Consider the following 27,775-nt stretch of genomic DNA (forward strand, 5'->3'; position numbering starts at 1 on the left):
TCTCTAGCCTCGGCATTTCTGACCTGCCATCCTGGTCTTCAGTGCTATGGTTTGAGGACAGTGTCTGGTCATCATTGCTTTCCATGGATTGGATTTGGGGTAACACACTTCACCCTCTGGTTGATACTATGGAGACCATAGCCGTGCACCCCAAGCCAAGAACTTGGTTGAGGTGTCTGAGGTAGTGCATAGGATAGTTAGCACAGGGTCTGTATGTGCTTAGCCTCCAAGGAGTATCAACCCTTAGGAAACTTGAAGGGATTTGAGTGCGGACCTGGGGGGCGAGGATGGAAAAACAGCCATTTCTGTGAAGAGCATGGAGGGCGCTACTCCCTCCTCTTGTACCTTCTGAGTGCATTCATGGGCTCTGGCTGCTGCTTGCTGTGGCCGGCCTGCAAGGAGAGGGAGCTGCAGAGAGCAGAGTAGAGAGCCTTGTGCAGGGAGTGCGTAACATTGTCCTCACCACAGCTCCACGAGGGAGGCCTGGCCATGTCGGTAGTTCATAGAGGGAACCTCTTGTCTTAGAGAAGACAAAATCCTGCCCAAAGTTTTTGTAGCCAGTAAGTAGCTTGGGGATGTTTCAGCTAGCCTTTCTGACTCCAAACTGTCCTGGGACCCAGTTCATGATGCTACTGGGTTGCTCCTCTAGCTGGGGGAATTCCTCCTTTTCCGGCCAGTGGAGTTGGCTTGTGCTTTGTGGTCCTAGTGAGTTTGAGGACCTCCCTTCCCCTATCTTCCCCTTTCCTCCCCTCCCTTCCCTGCCTGTCCCTTCCCCTCTCCTTCCTTCTCTTCCTCTCCCTTCCCCTCCCCTCTCCTCCCCTTCCCTTTGTGTGTCTTCTTTTTCCTCTGTTTGGCGTTTCTCTCACCCCTGGGCTTTGGAGCACGTGTCCTGACAGCAAGCATTTATGCTCTGTTTGAAATAGGCGTGTGAAGCTACTGAGCCTCCCTGCCAGCCTCCAGCCACAGAAAGTGAAGAGCTTGCTGGGGCAGAACATGTCAACCAAGAGCCCCTTCATCTATTCACCAATCATCGCCCACAACCGCGGAGAAGAACGCAACAAGAAGATAGGTAGGCTGATGGCCCTGGTGTCTTCCTGTCTCCTAGGGCTTTAGGACAGAGCTCCTGTCATACCTCTGTGTATGCACATACTCGTGTGTGCCTTCACTGAATAGAAGTTCATTTCATGTACTACTGGTCTGACACTTGGCCATGAATATGAGGTTTGAAAGTCTGTTTCATGAAAGGGGATTTCATAGAAATCCTAGTCCAGAAAGACTTAGGGTGTTACTGGCAGAGGCCAGGAGGTACCATGTCTTCTCTGATTTCTGTCTGTTTACTTTATAAACCTCCAACGTTCAGTCCTAGGGGCAACATCCTGATGACTTTACCCAGTCCCTGTCACCCTCCAGAGGCTGCACCTGTGACCATGGTTGGTCAGGGTTCCACCTCTAACTACTTCATTTGTAGTGGGGAGGAACTTCCATTGTGTTAGCCCCATTTTGCACATTCGAATCATTTCTAGCTGTGCTAGTATTAGTCAGTGTTGCAGTCAGGTCTGAGCTGCTGTGTGAAGAACCCAGCTAAAGGCAGCCTACAGGAGGAAAGGGTTTATTTTGGCTTTTCGATGCAAGGGGAAGCTCCATGATGGCAGGGAAAACTGATGGCATGAGCAGAGGGTGGGCATTACCTCCTGGCCAACATCAGGTGGACAACAGAAGCAGGAAAGTGTGCCAAACAGTGGCAAGGGGAAACTGGCTGTAACACCCATGAACCCACCCCCAACAATATCTTCCAGGAAGATTCAATTCCCAAATTGCTACCAGTTGAGGACCTAGCATTCAGAACACATAAGTTTTTGGGGGACACCTGAATCAAACCACCGCATTCTATCCCTGGCCCCCATAAACTGATATCCATCCATGATATAAAATGCAGTGCATTCAGTCCAACTTTAAAAGTCTACATAGTTTTCATCAATCCCAATGCTGTTCAAATATCCCCATAGTCCAGGGTCTTTTAACTGAGCCATAATACAAAAAACATCAAAACAACAACAAAACAAAAACAAAAAAATCCCAAAACCCAGTAATGGCACAGAATAAGTACTCATACTGGAAAAGTTGGCATTGGGCATAGCAAAGAAATATTCAACCTATACAAGATTTAAAACAAACAAGGAAAACCTCTGTAGCTCTGTAGCTTCAAGTCTGATAATTCTAACCAGTGACAAGTCTCTAGAGTTCCAATTCTATCCCTGTAGCAAGGCTATCCACAGTTCCAGAAAATTTCATGTGGTGCTGGCAGCTTGCCTTGGTAGCCATCCCATAGTCTTGGCATCTCCATTGGGTCTTTACTGTAACCTACAGTTCATCCTCATGGCTCCACCAGGCCTCCACAAAGGTAATCCAACAACAAGCCTGCTTCACATTGCCAATGGCCACTTCTAAAATACAAAACTGTTACAGATTCAATGACCTTCATTTCCTGCATTTATTATACTCCATAATACCAGGTAGATTACCATCTTGCTAACCCAGGTGGGAATAAAGCAGACTATGAAGAATAGGTCTGCATTCTTCCTGTTGTCCCAGGACAGGTCAGCTGGCCCAATCTCAGGGGTTGTAATCTCTCAAACAATTGCATCTTAATAGGCAATAGTTTTGGTCCAAAGATTTAATTTTTTTTCTGTGCCATATCCATCTGCTCAATCTATTTCGTTGCATGCAGGTGTTCAGCACACGGGATTAACAGCAAGGCTCTCACACAGACTGCTTCTAGCTCAGTCCAGGCAAAGCTTTCTCACCCTCATAAGCCGAACCTGACAGTCCACAGTTCTTACTGCATTCAGGTCTTTCAATTCTGACCAAAGTTGTCCATCAAGCTATACTTACAACACTGCAAGACATCTCCTAGGCCAAAATTTTTCTCAACAGTCAGCTCTAAAAGGCCAAAAGCCACATAGGTTTCTAGTAGCAACAACCTCACTTCCGGTACCAGTTTTATTCTTGCAGTCAGCTTTGTGTTGCTGTACAAAGAACCCAACCAAAAGCAGCCTATGGGAGGAAAGGGTTTCTTTCGGCTTTCAGACTCGATGGGAAGTTCCATGATGGCATGAGCAGAGGGTGGACGTTACCTCCTGGCCAACATCAGGTGGACAACAGCAGCAGGAGAGTGTGCTATACAGTGGCAAGGGGAAACTGGCTATAACACCCATAAGCCTGCCCCCAACAATATATTGCATCCAGGAGGATCTAATTTCCAAATTGCCACCAGCTGAGGACCTAGCATTTAGAACACAAGTTTATTGTGGACCCCTGAATTAAACTACTATAGTCAAACAATTATAAAACAGGCTTTGTGTTAGGTGACTCTGTCCAACTGTAGATAATGTAAGCATTCTGAGCACCTTATAGATAGGTTAGGCAAGGCTGTGATGTTTGGTAGGTGAGGTGTATGAAATGTAGGTGTTTTTCCCCCTGTGATATCACCCTGCCCTAGCCTTTGAAGTGGTATTACAGGCATGCCCTATGGTGCCCAACTGATTTAAAGACTATTTCTTCTTTTATTATTAACAAATGTTTCATACAGATACATCATGTGTTGGTACCCCCTTTCCTCTTGCCTCTGACCCTATTCCACTGGGGGCCCTTCTCAGTGGGGTTGCAAGTATTCCCCATGGGGTTGTGGGATATGCATTGTGGGAGCAGAAGTCAGTTATTTTGGGGGGAGGGAATGCCTCTTGGAATGATGTCTCAACCTTTGGCTCTTATAATCTTCCCGCCCCCTCTTCCACAAAATTCCCTGAACTGTGGTAGGTGAATTTTAAGTCTACTTCAGTGATGAGCTCTTAGGAGCCTCTGGATCTCTGCTTTGGTATGTGTTGAGTATCCTCAGCATCTGTCTCCTACATCCTGGCGCTGATTATCAGGCTCACCATGGAGGCAGCACTCTTGCTTGTCTCCCCAATTCCTCTGTGGATTCAGCTGTGTCTTGGCTGAAGTGTGAGGGGTGGTTTATCTCCTCCAGTCTCACTACCTTCTGAAAAAGAAGAACAGATTCTCCAACGAAGAGTGAAGTCAGCATAGTTTTAAGTGGGGTAAGCATTACTAATTTAGGGAGAATTTGATGTGTGTAACCCCTCTTTTAGCCAGACTATTGAGAACAAACACTATTTTTTTTACATCACATTTGATTTTATTTCATATCTCCTTAATCTGGACCCTACAAATTAATCAGAGTTTTTAATTATATTTTTTATTAACAACTTCCATGATTGTAAACAATATCCCATGGTAATGCCCTCCCTCCCCCCACTTTACCCTTTGAAACTCTACTCTTCATCATATCCCCTCCTTCTCTCAATCAGTCTCTCTTTTATTTTTATGTCAGGCACTGTGAGGTCATGGACATCCAGGCCATTTTGTGTCTGGGGGAGCCCATTTTAAGGAGTCCTACCCTTCCTTTGGCTCTTATATTTTTTCTGCAGAGTAATGTCAGCAGCCGTCCCCTGGCCATGTACGCACTTCACTTGAGCACATAATAAGCACTAGGTGACCAGGACAGGGCTCTGTGGACTCTAGGGAAGGCTGTGAGGCGTGGAGCAGCCTTTGCCCAATGTGGCTCTGAATATTCTAGCTAGCTGCTCGTTGTGAAAATGAGAAGAAAGTATAGGAAGAGACGCAAGTAATGCTTGAGAAATGGAAGCTGGTTCTGAGTGTTGGTGGATTCCTAACATGTGAGCACTGCCTGTGTATACACAACCTTATCTACATGCAGGGTGTGTATGTATTAGTCTATGAAATTTTATCTTCCTCTTTGGTTTTGAAATACAGACTCAGCCTTAGATTGCATACCCCTATTCTGCTCTAGGGAGCACAGGAAAGTGTCAGGAAGCATCCAGCCAGGTGCACATGGTGGATGGAAAGGAAGGCCAGATGGTGTTCCCAGAGCCACTCAATACCCCTGTGAGCAGGGGAGAGAGTGATATTTGCTGGCCGTGCTTGGAAGTCCCGCATAGCCCTGGGTAGGAACTTCCGCTTTCATCTCCTTCCAGGCCAAAGATGGGTCCCGCCGCTGCTGCGCTGCTCCGTAGCCCCGTGGTGCAGGCAGAGCTCTTGGGCCTCTCTGTCTCCACACCCCAAGCTGTTCTCCAGCCTCGCGGAGGCTCCTTTCCTGGCCCTCCTTTCCTGGGAGCCTGTGGCTGCTGCTTTGGGTATCCTCTGGGCCATTGATGTGCTTTCTCCCCTAAAGAACTGTTAAGGAAAGCATCATTCCATTTGTTAAGAGAAATACACAAAGATGTGAGGTAGGATACAAAAGGGAGAATACTTCTCAGAAATGGCTGTGTGAGGCCCAGTGTAACATGAATCTGGGACCCTTCCCTCAAAAGTAATGAAGAATCTAGTCGACGGGCTGGAGAGATGGCTTAGTGGTTAAGGCACATGCCTGCAAAGCCAAAGGACCCATGTTTTGTTCCCCAGGACCCATGTAAGACAGATGCACAAGATTGTGCATGTGTCTGGAGTTTGTTTGCATTGGGTGAAGGCCCTGCTGCACCTATTCTCTCTATGTGCCTCTTTCTCTCTCTCAAATAAATAAAATAAAATTTAATGAAAAAAGAAAAAAAAAAGAAAGTGCGTTGGGGCAGCTGTGTGCAGGGTGCTGTCTGGCCAGAGCATGTCAGGCCAGGTCATCCTCTGGACCGTTAGTCTCTGCACCAGTGAGGTGCCATGGACCACCATTACTACTGCAGTGACAGTGGCCTGTGCGTGTCAGAGCTGGTGGGAGCCCAGCCTGCCCCACTTCTGTCAGGGCGAGCATCTGGTCCACTGCCTGGCTGGCTGGACAACCTGCCAGAGGAATCACTGATGCTGGTGGGAAGAGCAAGAGCTCAGCTGACCCCGGGCTCCTCTGCATGTGTTTTGTAGATTTCCAGTGGGTTCAAGGAGACGTGTGCGAAGTTCAGCTAATGGTGTACAACCCAATGCCGTTTGAGCTCCGCGTCGAGAACATGGTATGCACCACCAGTGATTTGGTCTAGAACCACCAGCTTGTCGTCACATTCATTCTTTCCTTAATCTTTGACATGCGTAGCGTATGGTATGTACTTGCTTTGCCAAAGATTCCTGTGAGTGAAGACTTTTTCTTTTTACTTTTTAACAATATTTTTACTTATTTCCTTGAGAGAGTGAGAAAGAAAGGTGGGGGGGGGGTGGGGGAGAAGAGACACACCAGGGTCTCTTGCCACTGTACACAATCTAAAGACACATGTGCCACTTTGTGCATCTGCCTTTATTTGGGTTTTGTGGAATTAAGCTGGTAATGTCAGTCTTTGCAAGCAAGCACCTTTAACCTCTGCACCATCTCTCCAGCCCAAGACTGTTTTGTCATTCCCATGCCTATGCTTAGTCCCCAGTAAGTGTTTAAAACCACAAACAGATCTCTGATTCTCACATGCTCTGAGCTTAGTTGATTGCAACTTGAAATAGTTGTATTGAAGCTTTCGTGAGATTAGCACAGGTTATGAAGTCTACATTCCGTCTGCTACTCAGTAGTACCAGTATTTTGTTGCTATAAGGTGGCTTGGTGATCAGGGCCCCCAAACCACCAAGCTATAGGAGAAAACATTGTCACAATGTAACTGTGTAATGTTGCAGGTTGGCTTCTGAGCTAAGTGGAGGGCGATTTCATCCACTTCCGTGGTCAGGGACAGAGACTTACTGGCTCTCCAAGTGCCTACTGTCGTAGAGTCCACCCCTCAAAGTTTCTCTATTGGCTGCAGAGGGCTGTCATGTAACTTTGTGGGGACACCAAGGATGCGCTGCCGTAGCTGACACCCTCTTAGAGCTCCCGACAGGCTGGAGTACCTGCACGTACATTCATGTCTACCCACACGGTCTGCATGTACCCACAGGCACGTGTGTGATAAGCATTTCTGCACTCTGAGTTCATAGAGATACGTCTGGTTCTAGCCCGTCTCCATAGGACTCCTTCCTGCTGTGCCCCTTTTGATGTCTGCTTTCTTTCTTCCGGAGTGAGGAGTGGGCTGTCAGTGCTAGCACATTTATTCCCGCTCAGTCCCGTACTGCACCCAGAAGTGGCTTGGGGTACTTTGACCTTGTGTAGTACAAAACTCTGTGTCTGAAATGTGCAGGACCCTCCCCTGTGGAGTCTTGTTTATCTTTGCAGCATCCTAGAACTGCCATAAAATCTTTAAAACATATTTATTTATTTATTTGCATGGACTCCAGATACATGCACCTCTTTGTGCATCTGGCTTTACATGGGTACTGGGGAATCAAACTCAGGGCTTTAGGCTCTGAAGGCAAACACCTTAACTGCTGAGCCATCTCTCCAGCCCTGCTATAAAATATATTTTTTAAAAAATGTATTTATTTTTTATTAGAGAGAGAGGGAGAGAATTGGCATACCAGGGCCTCAGCAACTGAAATCAGACTGTAGATGCTTCTGCCACCTAGTGGGCATGTGTGGTCTCCTGCCATAAAATCGTAATGCAAAGTTTGTTGAATTTGTTCCAGGAGTTTTGGATTTCTTGTTAATGGTAATTTTTTCATCTTTTTCCAGTTGTTCATTGCTAGATTATAAGAATAGCTTTGCTCCTACCCCTCAACTTTGCCACTTTGCACGTGTACCTGCTATTTCAGGTTTCAGTGTGCATTCTGTGGGCTGAGGGAGCTCACAGCTAGGCCCATGTGCCCTTCTTACCTGTTGTGTGGACAGACCCTCTGCCACCATGTGGGGGACTCTGGGAGCCATGTCATGGCCCTTCATGGGGCACCGGGGACTCTGGTCCTTAGTGAGACGAATGGGTAATTCCTAGGTGGGGGGACAGCAATAGGTGACATAGTTCCACATTGCATGGTTTTCTTTTTGTTCATATAGAAAATACTTCTTTTCATTGGGTTCGTATTCTCATTTAGCAAAGCAACACAAAACAAATAGGAGAAATACAACAAACAGGGCTAGCCCCAGGCGGAACTTTCATCCCCCCGCAGTACCTGTAAGTGCTCTCCCTGTCCGTGTTGTTCTGTGTTAATCGTATTTGAGTTGCCCTGGAAGGTCTCTGGGTTTATGAAAGTCAGGTAGCCTCTCCTCTCACTGTTCCTGCTGGGATTGCCACAGGCTCTCTGGGGTGGACTGTGCAGGATGGGTTTACTTACAACGTCCCTGCTTGCTTCAGGGGCTCCTCACCAGCGGAGTGGAGTTTGAGTCCCTTCCTGCAGCACTCTCTCTTCCTGCGGAATCTGGTCTGTACCCAGTGACGCTGGTCGGCGTCCCTCAGACGACAGGGACAATTACCGTGAACGGTAAGGCAAGTCCCTTACTTCTGGTAGTTGACGAAGTAGAAACTTAACTTGCTATATGGCAGTTTCTGTTAATATGGCCGAGGTTTGGTTCATAGCTCCCAACACTTGGGGAGCAGAGCACAGGTGCTGGTCTCAGCTTTGCTCTTCCTGTGGACATTGAGGTTTTATGGGGGTGCAGAGAGTGGGGGCCCGTGTTCTGTTCTTGACCTCGGCTGAGGTGTGAAGACTGCCGCCTGTGTTCTAGGTTACCACACCACGGTCTTCGGTGTCTTCAGTGACTGTCTGCTGGACAACCTCCCCGGAGTGAAAACCAGTGGCTCTACCGTGGAAGTCATCCCGGCCCTGCCAAGACTGCAGATCAGCACGTCCCTGCCCAGGTGGGACCTGAGGGCCCAGGGACCCTGATAGGAAGGAATGGCTCTTCTGAATATTTTTGAGTTACCTGTTTATTCTTTAAATTAATTTATTATTTTTTATTAACAACTTCCATGATTTATAAATAATATTCCATGGTAATGCCCTCCTTCCCCAATATTAATTTTTTTTTTCAAGATAGGGTCTTGCTCTAGCCAAGGCTGACCTGGAATTCACTATGTAGTCTCAGGGTGGCCTTGAACTCATAGTAGTCCACCTATCTCTGCCTCCCAAGTGCTGGGATTAAAGGTGGTTCCACCATGCCTGACATAAGTTTCTTTTTATTTCTTTACAAGTAGAGAGGGAGGGGAAAGAAGAGAAGAGAAGAGAGACAGAATGGGTGTGCCAGGGCCTCCAGCCACACTGCAGAGGCACTCCAGATGCATGTGCCACTTTGTTCACCTAGCTTTACATGGGTACTGGGGAACTGAACCCCAGTCGATAGGCTTTGTAGGCAAGTGCCTTACCCCCTGAGCCTCTCTTCAGCCCAAGTTACCTGTTTCTTAGAACTAGCACAGAGTTGCGTTTAGCCCGAATATGACAGCGGGACTTCCTCAAGATAGCGGGTAGTGTGCTCTGCTGAAAATGAATGGGACACAGTGGGAGCCTTTCTGACCAGAATGGTGTGGAAATTACCCTTTGGAGTCATCATTGGAAAAACAGTTCAAGTTTTGGGGCTCTTAAGATAACTCTTACGATTTATCAAATGGTCTGCTGCTTGCTCCTAGCATTCTTGGAGAGCGCAGAGAGGAGTGGGCCCCAGTGGCTGCAGGCCGCTCTTGGGCAGTTGCGGTCTTGACCACCCTTACACAGTACTTGGGCCAAGTGTGGTTTCTCATGCCTGTAATGCAAACAGATAAATAAAGAAGCTAAGACACCAGAGCATACATGGGTAGTGGAGGCCACACCGCGTCACGTGTAGGGCACTGACCACTGTGTAGCCGCAGGCAGCACAGCTTGGCTTCATGCTCTTGTCACTTCACGTAATCAGTTCACTGTTTTTTTTTCTTTTGTTTTTTTCGAGGTAGGGTCTCACTCTAGCCCAGGCTGACCTGGAATTCACTATGGAGTCTCAGGGTGGCCTCGAACTCACAGCAATCCTCCCACCTCTACCTCCCGAGTGCTGGGATTTAAAGGCGTACACCACCATGCCCGGTTTCCAGTTCAATTTTAATTGATTCAAACACGTATGAGTGATCCCTCAGAAGTGCACCTCCTCTCATTTCCTGGCTTTTAGAACTGATATGCGTGGTTCTCGCTCCTGTGATGCTAATGAACATCTTTGTGTCCATAGTATGTTTGTGCGCTCTTGTGTTCAGAGGCCAGGGGACAAACTCGGGTGGCTTCCTCTGTCAATTCTGCTTTCCATCTTGGAGATGGGTCTTTCACCGAGTCTGGAAGCGGCTGTTTTTCAATCCAGCTGACAGAGCAGCGAGCAGCAAGCACCAGTGACTCTCCCATCTCTGCCCTCCTCAGCACTGATGTTTAGAGGCCACAGCCAGCTTTGTACACCTGTGCTGGGGATCAGATCTTCTCATGCGCGCACAGCAGGCGCTCCATTTGTTGAGCCATCTCCTTAGGCCCCATTTCTGAGTGTGCTTGTGTGATGTGCACACATGCATGGAATGCATGCCTGCTTGTATATGTAGGTGCGCATGTCTATCTGTGAGTGTGGGGCCCAGAGGTCAGTGTTGGGTATCCTCCTCAGCTGCTCTCCACCCTTTTCTTTGAGATGGTCCTGTGACAAACCTAGAGCTCACTGAGTGGCCAAGCCACCAAGTGAGGGAGCCTCAGGGATTCCCTGTCTCTGCTTCCTCAGTGTTGGGCTATGGGCAGGTGCCACACGCGTCTTGCCTGAGTGCTGGAGATCTGGACTCGGCCTGTAAGCAGCATGGCATAGCTTTGTCCACCGACTCAGCTCCCTGGACCTCCCCTGGCCATTTCTGTAAAGTGCACCTCAGGATTTTCTGAATTATTCTTATGCAAGCTCATTTGTGTGTCAGTGTCAGTGAGCCTTTTTTTTTTTTTTTTTTAATTTACCTGGACTCCCAGGTGGACGTGAAGTGCTAGCTGTGACGTGTGGCAGTCTTGCCTGAGCTTCTCTGCTGGGAGACGCTGACAGGCAGTTGTGCTTTGCAGCTCTCGGGGACTCTGAGGCCTGCAGTCCACATGGCCCCAGGGCTCAGTGCAAGTTCTGCCGTCAGTCACCACCAGCAGTGACATGGTGGGGAAGAAGAGGCAGCAGTTGTGGCCATGGGTAGGTGGGATGCTGGCCATGCAGCCAGCCCAGGTGGGAGGAAGTGTTGTGTGATTGGGAAATAAAATGAAACAGAAAAAAACTGTCTCAAAAATAGATCACAGGGCTGGAGAGATGGCTTAGCGGTTAAGCGCTTGCCTGTGAAGCCTAAGGACCCCGGTTCGAGGCTTGGTTCCCCAGGTCCCACGTTAGCCAGATGCACAAGGGGGCGCATGCGTCTGGAGTTCGTTTGCAGTGGCTGGAAGCCCTGGCGCGCCCATTCTCTCTCTCTCCCTCTATCTGTCTTTCTCTCTGTGTCTGTCGCTCTCAAATAAATAAATAAAAAATTAAAAAAAAATAGATCACAGATCTGGTTTTAAAAGCTAAAAATATTAAAAATTTTTAGTAGAAAATAAATTTTAAAAAGGATTAGTAGTTTTAACATGTATTATTGAAAAACAAAAATTAAGATAACTATTTAAAAAAAAACTTTTTTAGTAGAAAACAGGAGAAAAGGCTCATGACCTTGGGTTAGGCCAAGAAGCAGGATCTATAGAATAGAATGTTAATAAATTGGACCTCAACACATTGAAAAAAACCACTAAGAAAACGAAAAGCAGTTCATAGGCTGGAAGAAAATGTTTTCACGTCATGTGTCTGATAAAGAGCTTGTATTTGTATAGAGAGCTTCTAACAACTCAGTAATAAGAAGACAAACAACCTAATTAAAAATTGGCAAAAGATCTGAATAGCTCTTTCAGCACAAAAGATGTACAAACAGCTAATAAGCATCATTGAAGGAAGCTGGGCACTGTTAGTCCCTGGGGTGCTGGCACCACCAGGATTACAGCTCACCCATACTGGGGTGCTTGTGAGTAGGGGACGGGGCATGGCCAGGCTGGGAGGAGGTTCAGGGGCTGGGCTCCCTCGTGCAGTACTGACGAGAGGACAAAGCAGTGTGCCCATTGCAGACAGTCAGGCGGTCTCTCAAAAGGTCACCGCAAATTTCCTATATGACCCAGTGTAGACAGACAGCTTCAGGGTCGCTCAGATGGACTTCCGGACCAGGCACAGTTTTTATGGAGGAAGGGATATTTATTGAAGCTTATAGATCCAGGGGAAGTTCCATGATGGCAGAAGAAGCTGACCTGCTTTCACAGGTCCAAGCAGTGAGAGAAGCACAAGCCAAAAGCCAGAAGCCACACAGCACGGCACACCTCAGGAACTCCAGCTAAGCACACTTTGCATCTCTTTAGATTGAAATCTCAAACCCACCACCATACCTTAAGATCCACCCAATGGTACTGCTCTCAGTCAGGTGGCTGCAGATGCAAACTACAAACTGATAAAGCTCTGAATATATTGGGGGCCATCTATTCAAACTACCACACCCAGCAACCCCACACTTGGGTATCTACCCATGGAAAATGAAAATATATGACACAGTGTGTCCATGTGTATGAATGTTCATCACAGCAGTATGCCTGAGGGTCAGAAGAGTGGAGAAGACCCACATGGACACCAGTTGGTGAACAAAATAGGACATATTTTTATTGTGAAGATACTCCTTAGTAGTAAAAATGAACCAACCCTTTAAAAAGCCTCCGTAGGTGACAAGAACTGGTCAGCTAAGCAAGCTTGGTGGATAACCTCAACCGTCCACTGGATGGCATTTAGAATCACTGTTGGAAACAAATGAGTAGCAGTCTATGAAGGATTTCCTAGCTCAGGTTAATTGACAGGAGGACACCCGCCCTGACTGTGGGCAGCACCGTCCTCTGGGCTGGGGTCATGGGTTGAACGAGCTGAGCATTTGGCATCATTCATCATCCTGCTTTTCGGTACAGATTGACGTGACCAGCTGTTTCATGCTTCTGCCACCATGCCTTCCACGCCACGGTGGACTGTAACCTCGAGCTGTATGCCAAGACAAAACCTTCCACCCCAAGTTGTTTTGGTCAGGCCTTTTGTGTTAGAGATTAGAAAGGTAATGAATGCAGCAAACAAGGGAAAATATGCCAAGAAGTGGGTCCAGTTTGTCACCAAACAAGGGAGACCACTATGACATGGACTTGAGTGTTATGACAGATTAGAAGGGCTAGGTGAGCAGAAGCACTGACCGGAAGCAGAGGATTGAACCACACAGAGACCTGCCTCCCTTAGAGGAACGAGCAGAACCCCGCCAAATGGGTGTGATGTGGCAGAGGATCTTCCAGGCCAGGAGTGCCAGATGCTGAAATGAGGTCCCGCAGGCTGGTACCTGAGCACTGGAGATACCCGAAGCTGAGGGCCAGCAGCAGGGCCTGGCTGCTAATGGGTGGAGGTGCCTTGTTCGGGCTGTGCTGATATTGTAATGAGTGAGGTCCTGAGGAGATGGCTCACTCTGCCCGCCAGCCCTCCCTCCTTTGAGGGTCTTGGCACCTCTTCAAAGTAATTATTTCCGGTTCATTTTTCCTAGCGGCCTTCTCCGCAGCTTCGCCCCTGCTCACGGAAGTCTCGTGTGCAAGGGTGTGGCTCAGCGTTCCTTCCCTGGTGCATTCTTTTCCCGGCCCAGAACTTTGCCTCTCAAATCCACGCGATTCCCGAGGCAGTTCGCACGCGAGAGTCCATGGTTGTGTGCATTAATTAGTATGCCGTGTGATCTTCATCCTCCTAATGGGCAGCTAGTGGAGCACTGAGTTGATGGCATTTGCATTTCATTGGTGATTGCTGAGCTCGGAACCCCACATGCAAAGCCAGGGAAACACGGTCCTCTTCTGAAGGGCCTTCCTGTGGGGTCTGCTCACCTGAGGCCCTTTCTCCTTCTTCCCTCTTCAATTTGTCCTTTTTATTACTGTGATTGTAGATCTGCACATTCATTGCAACCTTCCTCTGGGGATGAAATATCTACTAACGTGTCCGTCCAGCTTTACAACGGGGAGACGCAGCGGCTCGTCGTCACCTTGGAGAATATTGGACTGGAGCCACTTGAGCAGCTGGAAGTCACCTCGAAGCTTCTCTCCACCAAGGGTACGTGGTGCTGGGCTGCCCGTGTTGTCTCTAGCAGAGGACACACTTGGAGTCCTCAGGAAATTTAGTGATAGCAAAGTCACCCTTCCCCACCCCCAGTTTGGGAACCAGACACATACCCTTGCATTCCCTCACTGCAGGACTCTCACCGGGCACTCTGAATTTAATCCAGTTGGTCATAGGGTTTGGCAGGTGCTTAACCAAGCTAGCTAATAGAGAATGACAGAAAACAATTTGTATGGTGACAAGTTTTCACATCTCGTATAACTTATTTTGCCTTCCCAGCAAAATAACTGGCAAGTATTCTTTTCCCTTTCTCAAGTAAATCCAGATCATCATTTCACCACTATTCGTGCAGCCTGCTCATTCTTTCTGAAGCACAGACCTCTCTTGCTTCTTCCCTTTGAAAACCACTGGCCATTTGCAGTTGTTCCTGGTGCCCCAGGTGGGGCAACAAAGTACCTGAGAAAAGTAGCTTAAGAAAGGAAGGAGCTGGAGAGAGGCCCAGTGGTAAAGGGCACTTACTTGCAAATTCTGTCAGCTTGGGTTCAATTCCCCAGTACCCATGAAAAGCCATATGCACAAAATGGCCCATGCACATGGATTCGCAGCAGCAGGAGGCCCTGACATGCCTATTCTTTCTCATAAATAAATAAGAAAGGAAAGGCTTATTTTGGGTTACATTCTGAGGTGACAGATCTTCATGGCAGGAAAGGCATGGTGGCAGGACATGAGGCAGCTGGTCATATTGTGTCCCCACAATATGAAGCAGAAAGTGTGAGTGGGGGATGGGAGAGGGAGAGAGGGAGAGGAAGGAGTACTAGTGCTCAGCTTACTTTCTCCTTTGTATCCTGTAGTGCAGGCACACCAGCCCATGGAAATTAATTCAAAGTTAGGCTGGGTTTTCCCATGTGATATAAAGTAGTCTAGAAATTCCCATGTAGACATGCACAGAGTTTGCTCTCATGGTTATTCTAAATACCATCAAGTTGATTATCAGGGTTGGACATGCAGTGCCGGGCCTGTGTGGACGAGCGTCTGTCCAGAGATGACTGTCAGGGTTAGACACGCAGTGCCGGGCCTGTGTGGACGAGCGTCTGTCCAGAGATGACTGTCAGGGTTAGACATGCAGTGCAGGGCCTGTGTGGACGAGCGTCTGTCCAGAGATGACTGTCAGGGTTAGACACGCAGTGCAGGGCCTGTGTGGACGAGCGTCTGTCCAGAGATGACTGTCAGGGTTGGACATGCAGTGCCGGGCCTGTGTGGACGAGCGTCTGTCCAGAGATGACTGTCAGGGTTAGACATGCAGTGCAGGGCCTGTGTGGACCAGCGTCTGTCCAGAGATGACTGTCACGGTTAGACATGCAGTGCAGGGCCTGTGTGGATGAGCGTCTGTCCAGAGATGACTGTCAGGGTTAGACATGCAGTGCAGGGCCTGTGTGGACGAGCGTCTGTGCAGAGATGACTGTCAGGGTTAGACACGCAGTGCAGGGCCTGTGTGGACGAGCGTCTGTCCAGAGATGACTGTCAGGGTTAGACACGCAGTGCAGGGCCTGTGTGGACGAGCGTCTGTCCAGAGATGACTGTCAGGGTTAGACACGCAGTGCCGGGCCTGTGTGGACGAGCGTCTGTCCAGAGATGACTGTCAGGGTTAGACACGCAGTGCCGGGCCTGTGTGGACGAGTGTCTGTCCAGAGATGACTGTCAGGGTTAGACATGCAGTGCAGGGCCTGTGTGGATGAGCGTCTGTCCAGAGATGACTGTCAGGGTTAGACATGCAGTGCAGGGCCTGTGTGGACGTGCGTCTGTCCATAGATGACTGTCAGGGTTAGACACGCAGTGCAGGGCCTGTGTGGACGAGCGTCTGTCCAGAGATGACTGTCAGGGTTAGACACGCAGTGCAGGGCCTGTGTGGACGAGCGTCTGTCCAGAGATGACTGTCAGGGTTAGACACGCAGTGCCGGGCCTGTGTGGACGAGCGTCTGTCCAGAGATGACTGTCAGGGTTAGACACGCAGTGCCGGGCCTGTGTGGACGAGTGTCTGTCCAGAGATGACTGTCAGGGTTAGACATGCAGTGCAGGGCCTGTGTGGATGAGCGTCTGTCCAGAGATGACTGTCAGGGTTAGACATGCAGTGCAGGGCCTGTGTGGACGTGCGTCTGTCCATAGATGACTGTCAGGGTTAGACACGCAGTGCAGGGCCTGTGTGGACGAGCGTCTGTCCAGAGATGACTGTCAGGGTTAGACACGCAGTGCAGGGCCTGTGTGGACGAGCGTCTGTCCAGAGATGACTGTCAGGGTTAGACATGCAGTGCAGGGCCTGTGTGGACGAGCGTCTGTCCAGAGATGACTGTCAGGGTTAGACATGCAGTGCAGGGCCTGTGTGGATGAGCGTCTGTCCAGAGATGACTGTCAGGGTTAGACATGCAGTGCAGGGCCTGTGTGGACGTGCGTCTGTCCAGAGATGACTGTCAGGGTTAGACACGCAGTGCAGGGCCTGTGTGGACGAGCGTCTGTCCATAGATGACTGTCAGGGTTAGACATGCTGTGCAGGGCCTGTGTGGACGAGTGTCTGTCCAGAGATGACTGTCAGGGTTAGTCATGCAGTGCAGGGCCTGTGTGGACGAGCGTCTGTCCAGAGATGACTATCAGGGTTAGACACGCAGTGCCGGGCCTGTGTGGACGAGTGTCTGTCCAGAGATGACTGTCAGGGTTAGACATGCAGTGCAGGGCCTGTGTGGATGAGCGTCTGTCCAGAGATGACTGTCAGGGTTAGACACGCAGTGCAGGGCCTGTGTGGACGAGCGTCTGTCCAGAGATGACTGTCAGGGTTAGACATGCAGTGCAGGGCCTGTAGGACGAGCGTCTGTCCAGAGATGACTGTCAGGGTTAGACATGCAGTGCAGGGCCTGTGTGGACGAGCGTCTGTCCAGAGATGACTGTCAGGGTTAGACATGCAGTGCAGGGCCTGTGTGGACGAGTGTCTGTCCAGAGATGACTGTCAGGGTTAGACATGCAGTGCAGGGCCTGTGTGGACGAGTGTCTGTCCAGAGATGACTGTCAGGGTTAGACATGCAGTGCAGGGCCTGTGTGGACGAGCGTCTGTCCAGAGATGACTGTCAGGGTTAGACATGCAGTGCAGGGCCTGTGTGGACGAGTGTCTGTCCAGAGATGACTGTCAGGGTTAGACATGCAGTGCAGGGCCTGTGTGGATGAGCGTCTGTCCAGTGTTGACTGTCAGGGTTGGACATGCACTGCACGGCCTGTGTGGACGAGCGTCTGTCCAGAGATGACTGTCAGGGTTAGACACGCAGTGCAGGGCCTGTGTGGACGAGTGTCTGTCCAGAGATGACTGTCAGGGTTGGACATGCACTGCAGGGCCTGTGTGGACGAGCGTCTGTCCAGAGATGACTGTCAGGGTTAGACATGCAGTGCAGGGCCTGTGTGGACGAGTGTCTGTCCAGAGATGACTGTCAGGGTTAGACATGCAGTGCAGGGCCTGTGTGGACGAGCGTCTGTCCGGAGATGACTGTCAGGGTTAGACATGCAGTGCAGGGCCTGTGTGGACGAGCGTCTGTCCGGAGATGACTGTCAGGGTTAGACATGCAGTGCAGGGCCTGTGTGGACGAGCGTCTGTCCGGAGATGACTGTCAGGGTTAGACATGCAGTGCAGGGCCTGTGTGGACGAGCGTCTGTCCGGAGATGACTGTCAGGGTTAGACATGCAGTGCAGGGCCTGTGTGGACGAGCGTCTGTCCGGAGATGACTGTCAGGGTTAGACATGCAGTGCAGGGCCTGTGTGGACGAGCGTCTGTCCGGAGATGACTGTCAGGGTTAGACATGCAGTGCCGGGCCTGTGTGGATGAGCGTCTGTCCAGAGATGACTGTCAGGGTTAGACACGCAGTGCAGGGCCTGTGTGGACGAGCGTCTGTCCGGAGATGACTGTCAGGGTTAGACATGCAGTGCCGGGCCTGTGTGGATGAGCGTCTGTCCAGCGTTGACTCTCTCTTCGTCCCTGGTCTTCTTGCTCTTGCTGAGCTGACATTCATTTCCTGCACAGTTAGCTTCTCTTCTCGCTCTTCCTCACCAGAATTCAGTCAGTGGAGGTCATGTGCTCCTCTGTGGTCTTATCTGCCTCAGTGGATTCATTCTCTGCTTTCCAGGTTGGTGAGCAGTCTCCTGGAAAGTCTTCTCAAGTCTGGGTCATGGGGGCCCTTGTGTGGGAGACCCTAACTTGTTATCCACTTCTCTCCCTAGTGCTCCATCTCATAGGCAGGGCTGGGGTGTTTATGCTGCTGGAAAGCCAGGTTCAGCCTTGGAGAATGAAGTCACTGATAGTTTCACGCTTGCTGTGAGGGGTTGCGGTCAGTCAGTGTGGCAGACACTTGGAAATCTCAGTGCTCCCTTTGGGCCCTGGGTTCTGCTGCTCTCGGCCAGTGTTTGCGCCGACCTCAGCCTCTGCGCTCTTTCAGGCCCCACTTCCTTCCTGTAAGTCCTCAGCGCCTTTGAGTCCTCCAAGCTGTGTCTGTGCTTGGACCTGGCTTCTGTCCTCCCTTCTGGGCCACCCTAGCCTTCGGCACTCCTAATGCCTCTGAAGTCCACTGGGAGTTCTTGTTCCTGTCAGCCATCTGCCTTTCCCTCTCATGAGTAGGAAAGTCTTCAGTTGTATGGAGGAGCTGAAGAGATTTCACAGTAGGTTTTGCGTCCCTCTCATCGAGGCTCTACAATTAGCGTTTTGTGCGTTTGCTCCATCTTCTACTATTCAAACCTCCCACCCGTCCATTAATCCATCTCCTCTTCATACTACTTGTCGTTGCAAGCATCAGTACACTTCACCTTGAAATGCTTCAGCATGTGTCGCGTTAATTCAGTTCACTTTCTTTTCGTTAAGTTGTATGTGCAGTGAAATACACACGTCACCATACTTCATTTCATGAGTTATGCCAGGTATTAACACATAGTATAAAGCCTTTCTATTACCTGATAAAGTTCTCTCATGTTCCTTCTCAGCCACTCCTTGCCCCAGCCCATGGGCAAACACTCTTTTTCATTTTCCTGGTTTGGCTGGAGAGGTGGCTCAGTGGTCAATTCACTTGCTTGCAAGCCTAGTGACCCAGGTTGGGTTCCTCAGTAGCCATGTGAAGGCAGATGTACAAAGTGGTGCATGCATCTGGAGTTTGTCTGCAGTGGCTGGAGGCCCTGGCTTCTCTCCGTTTCTCTCTTCTCTCTGTGCTTGCAAATAAATAAATAAAAATAAGTAAAGTAAAAAGTTATTAGATAATGATGCAGAAAGCAGAGAATGGTGCAGGCAACTGGACGGCACCCTAAAGGAGAAGCACTGGTGCATGATACTGTCTGTATGGCCGCCTTCCTCCCAGCCTCATAGTGGGCTTCCCATCGTGCCTCGTGCACACCTGCTCTTTCCTTGGCTGTGTTGTCCTGAGGTTGGCTCTCCTCAGTCCTGGGGTAGAAGCCTTTCTTTCTGTACTTTAAGCCAGAGCCAGGGCCATCAGGAGCAGCAGAAGATGGTCACCTGTGTCAGGTCACATGAGCATTCATGAGAATCAGGGTGAGAATCACGGTCATTTTCTTTTAATTTATTTTTCAGTTAGTATAAAGTCTAATGGGTTTCATTATGGCATTCTCACACCTCTATGTCATACTTTTCAAGGTCCTAATTGTCAGCTCTGGTGGCCTCACTCATAAAGGAAGGAAGAAACACAGACCTGTAATGTCCACTACAATGTAGCCATTCAAAAACAACTCCGTTACAAAGTGAAAGATGAAAGCTATCGTTCTTTTTAAAAAACAATTGTCCCAAGCTGTAGCACATCTACATGTGGGATTAAATTAATGAAAACAAACCATCTGCCTTCAAAATAACCTGAGGGAACAATTCCTGGGCCCTGTGTTCTGCAGTCCTGAAAGCTGTTGGCACAAGCGGCTGAGCTGACTGGAGTGAGGAGAGGAGAATATGGCTCTAGCTGGGCACGGAGTAAGAGTCAGTGTGTCGCGGAGAATGGGGAGCAAGATCCAGCTGGGAATGTTAGCAGCATCTGCACCCATCTTTATGTTCTCTATTGGAAGTCATGATGGTTGGTCTTGGGCATGTCTATAAGCGAGTTTCTAGATTAGGTGGGCAGTCAGGTCCCTGACTGAAGACAAAGGAACAGGAGAGCCGAGCACCAGCCTTCCCAGCTGGAAGCTCCTGACAAGCTCCTGCCACCATGCTGGACTAGCTCTGAACTGTGAGCCCCTTCTTTAAGTCTCTGCTGCTGGGTATTCGCCACAGCAACAAGAACAGTGACGGTAAAGACGCCCCCTGCCTTGAGCTTCTTTCAAGGTGTCTTTAATGTCCATCCTTTGAGTTCTGTGCGGGCTGCCTTGTCTCACAGTAGCACAGTAGTAGTAGGTTCTCTGTCCCTGTTCCCCTCTTCCCCTGGGCTGAGTGTGCAGCATTTCCCTTCGATTTTCCTCACGAAATGTGTAGAGTCACAAAAAGGCCATAGACTCAGGGTGGCACTTGGCACATCACTGCTGCGGCCTCAGTGTCAGAGAGTTGGGGTGCAGTGCCCGTAAGGAGAGCACACAGGCTTTGCTGAGGGCTGGGCATCTGGGCAGGGCTCCAGAAGTTCCTGGACTGTGCTGATTGCATGCCTTTGGCACACCTCTCATCTCCATGAACTGCACCTATGTGCTGGGCTCTGGGTGTGCAGCCCCTTGTCCTGCCTGGACTTTCCCTGGTCCCTGTCGTAAGACTTCAGCCAGACCCACATCCTCTGCACACATCCACACTACCCTCAGAATTGCCCTTTTTCTTCAGATGCTGACCTTCAAATAAAGAACAATTTCTTTTTTTTTTTTTTTAAATTTTTGTTTTTAAGCTGGGGTCTCACTGTAGCTCAGGCTGACCTGGAATTCACTATGTAGTTTCTTGATGGCCTTGAACTCACAGTGATCCTCTACCTCTGCCTCTCAAGTGCTGGGATTAAAGACGTGTGTCCCCGGCCAAGAACAATTTCTTGCTTTGATTTACAACCCATCTTCTGGGCTCTCTTGATCTGTAACTTGTTGCTTTGTAAATCCTTATGAAACCCTTTTGCATCTCAAGTGCATGGTGAAGATCAGTGATATAGGAGCCAGGAGACCACGGTGGGTCTCTCAGGGGCCTAGACTGTCATTTGGGCTTTTATGGGCCAAAGGTTCCCTTGTGGAAGTATGTGCCTTCCCTGCATTTGAAGACAAGACTTACTTAGCCACAGGTTCCAATTGTGACCCCTTGTCCTGGAGTCTTTGTGGTTTATAGAAGGAATAAATGACTACCTTTGCATAAATGATCACAGATTTCTTGGCAATAGAGCCCAAATTAGGAAAAATGTGTTAGCTCTTTACAGATATGCTGAGGCCTGTGTGAGAGTAGATGCACACGACACAGACGTGTCAGCTCCTTACGAGAATCTATGCACACATCATAAACAGAAGACGGGCTGTTGGCTCGGTGAGAGAGCACTTGCCCACATGCATGAGGCCTTGGGTTTGATTCTCAGCCCGGTAAGCACAAAATGTAAATAAGAAAACAAATACAAACACTTGGTCGTACATACATGCACACGTATGCCCTTAATTTATTCATTCTTTTCGTTTTTATTGTTAAGAGCATACTTAGCATGGACACATCATGTGTTGCTACCCTCTTTCTCTCCTCTCTGTCCCTATTTTTCTGGGAGCCTTCCTCAGTGGGGTTGCTGGTATTCCCCATGGGATTGTGAGTTTTGCCTTGTGGGTGCAGGAGCCAGTTTTGTGGGGAGGCAATGCCTCTGTGGCTCTTAACTCTTTCTGCCCCCTCCTCTGCAGAGTTCCCTGAGCCGTGGTGGGTGAGTTTTAAGTCTGCTTCCATGCTGGGCTCTTAGGAGCCTCTGGATCTCTGCTTTGGTAAGCGTTGAGTGCCCTCAGTATCTGTCTCCTTCACCGTGGCGCTGATGGTCAGTTTTTCCACGGAAGCGGCACTCTTGCTCGCCTCACCAATCCCTCCATGGTTTCAGCTGTGGCTTGGCTGAAGTGTGAGGGGTAGTTTGTCCAGTTTAATTTTTTAACAGAATGGGATGTGTCCTTGTTGTTATGATGAAAACCTCGGGTGTTTTGGTTAGAGTGAGGTACTCTGTCCTGCTTGCTCTTCTCATTCATGGGGTCTGGAACTTCTGCTGTGAGACACGTGCGCGAATGAATGGCCCCTTACAGGGTGCAGGTCTATAGCAGTAACAGTGTCCGTACTGTTCTCAATGTGAAGTAACCAGCTTCCTTCATGGCACCAACCAGACCCTGTGTTAAGGTGGTGGCTCTTAGTTCAGCTCCTGCGGGGAGCTCCAAGGGCACATGCCTTGCTGTTGGTTTATGTTTGCTGTGTTGTTTCTGAATGCAGGTTGCCACGTGGGGTTTTGAACAACCCCTTTAGATGTTCCATTCTGCTGCACAGTCATGAAGGGGAGAAATAGAAACAGAAAGACCCACTTTTAGGTGTGAAAATGGTATTAGATCTGATGCCTAAGCTATTCAGCTTCCTTGCTGCTGAGCTGTAGAAGTCTGCATTTTGAATTTCCTCCTTGCCCTGCCTTAGATATAAATACTTTAGTTATTTGGCATCAGAGGGGAATAAGCTGTTCCCTGTGAGCGGATTTGCCTGTTATTTGAATGTGTCACTCCTAAGCCTCAGAACTTAATACAGAAATAAGCCGTGCATCCAGACATCTTTCGAAGTAAGCCATATGCTCAGGACAGGCAGGTCTGCACATGAGGTTTTGTATGCATCACGGTTGCTGCCTTCTGTGATTGGAGGGGTGGCATGGATCCGTGGCAGTGTTTCTTTCTCTCCCATGCCCCGTGGGCAGACCCTGTGGGTGATGGTTCACCCTCTGTGTTTTTGCCCATGCCCCCTCCTCAGTTGATGCTTATGATGGTTTATATTGATTGCCAGCTTGACAGGATCTAGCGTGACCTGTGAGGGATTATCTCGATTAGGTTAATTGAGGTGGGAAGACCTATCTTAACTGTGGGCTGAGGTGCAGGACTGTGTAAAGGTGAGAGTGACTGAGCAGCAGCGATGGTCACTCTGCTTCCTTGCTGTGGACTGCATGTGACCAGCTGCCTCACACTCCTGCCACCTCGCCTTCCCTGCCATGGTGGTCAGTCTGTAACCTGGAACTGTACGCTGAAGTAAAACTTTCTTCCCTTAAACTGATTTTTGTCAAGTGTTTTGTCCCAGCAATGAGAAGGTAACTAATGTACCATCCTCAGTGCAGAATACCTGCTCCTTAATGGCCATGTGATGGGGTTGCGCAAGGTCTCTGGTGGCGGCCAGCTGAGTACTGTCCTCTGGGTGCTCATCAGGGACCACTCTTCTGGCCAGTGTTTCCAGTGCAGGGCTAGCTGGCACCTCACCTAGTACTTGGCAGGCTGGCAAGCAGTGACCGCTTGCTATCTCAGTGTGTGTAAAAGCCAGCTGATGGTTTGCCTGACAGGTCTTCTGGGCCTGCCACCCAGAGGTGCTGTAGCAGGCAGCCCAGCCCTGTGGGCTCATCCATGAGCAGGGGCTGTGCTGCTGGTGAAAGGACCATGTCACTGAATCTAAATGGTCTTTGTAAATAGGTCCTACTATCCACTGATAAGGCTGACTTCAAATAAGCCAGATCCCCTCCCCTGCTTGACAAAGACCACTATCTTCACGTACATTTCCTGGGTTGATCACTGTTCTCCTCTTAAGATGTTTAGGAAGGGATCTCAGCCCTGTCTCCTTGTCTCAGACCTTTCTTGGAATAGAAGTTTAACTTTTCTCCAGATAAGCACACTGCCTTGGAACTATAGCAGGTTAGAACTAGAGACCACACAGTAGGCCCAGCCCAGCACTGCCCATCAGCCAAGGGCACAAGAGTGGGGGGCACCTGGAGAGGCCATGAGCTATGTCCTGGTGATCACACTGCTCCTGTCCACAGGCAATCAGGGGCCCATGGGGACTGAGTCCCAGTAATGAGCTGACGGCACTGCCATACTGACGTCACCTGCTCTGCTGAGTTCCTGTCTTTTGCACCTGTTTCTGAGTTGTTATGCTATTTTTATATAATTATTGTTTTTAACATCATGGCCCCACAGGGCAAATTTTTAAAAACCAATCTTGCAGAAAAATCATTTCTTCTTAGTGTCGTCAAAGAGTGGAATGTCATGGGGAGTGAGAAAAAGGACTTCCTGTAGTTTTCATAGAAGTCCCACTTGTTTGGTGTTTGGGTGTGAAAGGAGGTAGAAACATGGTGGAGAGCAGCTGCTGTGGCAGGCTGGGGATTACTGTGGGGAGGGACATGGACTAACATGAGGACCCCCAGGGTCAGGCCAGTTCAGCTCTAACCTAAACAATCGCAGAGAACATTACCAACCAGTTAGAGTGCAATCAGCTTGGGCTTGCCATCGGGGCCGGATGCCTTGGGCCAAGTTCTTTGCTTCGATGGCTGTTTGCATGGTGGAAATGGCTCTGCACCTCTCTTCTGCTCGTGAGATGCACGCAGACACTCGCCCAGCCCTGCATCAGCGCGGGTTCCGGAAACAGGAGCCCTCTGCGGGATGCTGGTTCTGGTGTTGCCTCTGTCACTGTTGTCTTGTTTCCTTACTTACCATTTTCTGGAACATTTGAATTTTTCTCAGCCCCTCAGTTTCCTGGAGCACAGTTACCATACATTCATTCTCTTTCCCTCTCTCTCTCACTGAGGATTATACCCAAAGCCTTAAATATGCCAAGAATGCACTCTACCCCTGCCCTGTCCCTCCAGCCCTGTCCACTTTCTGTCTCAATCTTGTACCTATTTATTATGGTTTTATTTTTCTTTTGGTGGTGCTGGGGGGTTGAACCCTGAGCTACATCCCCAACCCCATCCTGAAATTTTTTTATTTACACTATTATTTACAGTTTTTAGTGTTATTGTGAGACACGGTATTGTAGTTACCTTTGTGCTGTTGGCATAGAATACCTGAACAAAACCAGCTGAGGGGAGGAAAAGGATTTATTTTGGCTTACAGCCTCAAAGGGAAGCTTCATGCTGGCATGGGAAAGCATGGCATGGGCAGACGCTGGACATTACCTCCATGCCTTCACCTTAGCAGGAGGGCACGCTGGCCAAGGCAAGCGGGCTCAAACATTCCTAAGCCCATCCCCAGCAACACATCTCCTGCAGCAAGGCTCCACCTCACATAATTTGAATTTTGGGGACCAAAAATTCAGAAGACACAAGTTTATGGGGACATCTGATTCAAATCACCACACGGGGTTTCACTCTGTAACTCGTAACATAGACTGACATCGAATGATGGCAATCCATCTGCCTCTGCCTCCCAAGTGCTAGAATTATAGGCATGAACCAACACTTTTGACTTACTCTCTGTTTTATTTATTTTTGTTTTTAAAATATTTTGTTTATTTGCAAACAGAGAGAGAAGAGAGACAGAAGGAGAAAATGGGAACACCAAGACCTTCAGCCACTGAAAATGAACTCCAGACACATGTGCCACCATGTGCATCTGGCTTATGTCAGTCCTGGGGAGTAGAACCTGGGTCCTTGGGCTTCACAGGCAAACGCCTTAACTGCTAAGCCACCTCTCCAGCCCTGTTTTATTTTTTAGCCCAATATCCATTCTGTGGCTTGCTATCCTCCTGTCTTCTTTCCTTACTCACTTGTACTAGCCTCATCTGGGACCCATGGTCTTTCAGATCTGGGCTTTGGGGAGCAGGACAGCAGTGATTGGGGTCTTTGGGGGCCTCTAACTATGGTCAGTAGAGGGCAGTGTCCCCCAGGAGCAGAGGATGGGCCATGGCCCATAGAAGATAGCTACTCCTGGCTCCTCTGTTGGGCACCTGTCCGTCTGTCCTCTGGCCATCAGCCACTTTTCTTTTTTTAATAGAAAATTTCAGGTGTTTTGATTTTTATTTGTTCATTTTTATTTATTTGAGAGTGACAGAGAGAGAAAGAGTGAGAGAGAGAGAGAGAGAGAGAGAGAGACAGAGAGAATGGGTGCACCAGGGCTTTCAGCCACTGCAAGCAAACTCCAGATGCGTGCGCCCCTTGTGCATCTGGTTAACGTGGGTCCTGGGGAATCAAGCCTCAAACCGGGGTCCTTAGGCTTTATAGGCGAGCACTTAACCACTAAGCCATCTCTCCAGCCCCATCAGCCACTTTTCCCCTGCCTCCCTCCCTTGCTTATCAGCAGGCCGGTACTGAGCACTGGGCACTGGGCCTCCCCAAGTGAGCAGGAATCAGTCCTCTACAGCTGGGAGTACACTTCTCTGTGCCTAGAACCTTATTGACCCCTGAAGCTTCCTGTGGTCTCCAGCTCTGTCCCTAATCTATAGTGCAGGCCACATGCTACCTCTGAAGGCTTTTTTGGCCATCCCAGCAGGACCAGGCACGCCACCCTTGCTTGCACGTGGCAGATTGCATCCCGGCAGGACCAGGCATGCCGCCCTTGCCGCATGTGGCGGGTTGCACTGTTTAGCAGCGCTCACCTTGCTCAGCTTCCTCTTCTTTAGCAGTCAGACGCTTATGTGATGCTTACAGGCAGCTGCTGGGCCGACACTTGCATAATACATGAGTGTTGCTCTTGGGAGCTTGCAGTTCAGTGTGGGAATCAGACGTGCTCACCGAATGGCGCGGAGCTCTGGCTGCACGCCCTGTGTTATTTCTGCTGCGTGTGACTGGCCACAGAGAATGGGCTTGCAGGCGTGCCTTCGTGGAAGATGTCGAGACTCCTGAATGACTGTCTGAAAGCCACTCACTGTGCCTGATGCTTACTGGCACATGGGCAGGATGGCTGGTTCCTTTTTAAAAAATAGCTTGGTGTTATATAGTGAGTTCTGGGGTTGTGATGGAGAACCCTGCAATATAAGTTGATTTCAAGGCAAGAGGGCATGCCTTTTAACCAGTGTAGCATGAATTGGTGTGCTTAGTTCATTGGGACTGTGGGTGGGAAGGAAATGAGCAAGTCAGGGAGGGTGGAAGAAGTTAGGGTATGTGGGCCTGCCATTGGAGAGCTTTTGCATGTTACATCCCTAACTGGTTGCTTGGGGTCCTTGCTGTGTCTCTCCTCTGACAACAAATTGAGATGAGGGGCTGGAGAGATTGCCTAGTGGTTAGGGTGCTTGCCTATGAAGCCTAAGGACCCAGGTTTGATTCTCTAGGTCCCACATAAGCCTGTTGTACACAGTGGCGCATGCATCTGGAGTTCATTTGCAGTGGCTGGAGGCCCTAGCATGGTTCTCCTTTTCTGTGTCTCAAACAAATAGATAATTAAAGAATAAATCTTTAAAAAAATGAGATGAGGATGAAAGCACATGCTTCACATGGAAACACAGTGCCATTCCCCAGTGTGAGGGTTTAGCAGGAAAACATGTGAAGGGGCAGTTGCACAACAGATGTTGGAGCCTGACTCTTCATTTCTGTTCAGACTTGAGCAACTTTCTCGTGGGAAGAACAGATAGTAGGATCTATGTAGAAAGAACCACTTGGCTTCAGTGACACAGTCCATGCACAGCCATGAGCACAAATGGTCCCTGTTCACAGATGAGCCTGAAGGGCTGAGCTGCCTGCAGCACGACTCTCAGTGTCAGCTTCTCCCTCCTCTTCCTCTCGGACTGACTTGGCAGGCACCCACAGCCCAACTGAAGTCATATCGGAGGGCTTGTCTCCCCTGTCATTGACTACTGCATCCTAAGCCCTGCGTCCTTGGGCATTACACAGCCAGCATGGGAGCTTGGGG

The 27,775-nt window shown here is 49.3% G+C and overlaps 1 protein-coding gene across 2 annotated transcripts in view; it reads left to right on the plus strand.

The window, feature by feature from the left end:
- Nucleotides 1–27,775, plus strand: part of Trappc9 (trafficking protein particle complex subunit 9) — a 562,289-nt gene that overhangs the window by 151,656 nt on the left and 382,858 nt on the right. For both annotated transcript variants that reach the window (XM_045143193.1, XM_045143194.1), the window contains 5 exons: nucleotides 924–1,069; nucleotides 5,929–6,014; nucleotides 8,202–8,328; nucleotides 8,573–8,705; nucleotides 13,824–13,987. In XM_045143193.1, the coding sequence (XP_044999128.1) occupies nucleotides 924–1,069; nucleotides 5,929–6,014; nucleotides 8,202–8,328; nucleotides 8,573–8,705; nucleotides 13,824–13,987 (656 nt within the window). The remainder of the gene's footprint in view (nucleotides 1–923; nucleotides 1,070–5,928; nucleotides 6,015–8,201; nucleotides 8,329–8,572; nucleotides 8,706–13,823; nucleotides 13,988–27,775) is intronic.

Source organism: Jaculus jaculus, chromosome 2, assembly GCF_020740685.1.
Source record: "Jaculus jaculus isolate mJacJac1 chromosome 2, mJacJac1.mat.Y.cur, whole genome shotgun sequence".
Classification (NCBI taxonomy): Eukaryota; Metazoa; Chordata; class Mammalia; order Rodentia; family Dipodidae; genus Jaculus; species Jaculus jaculus.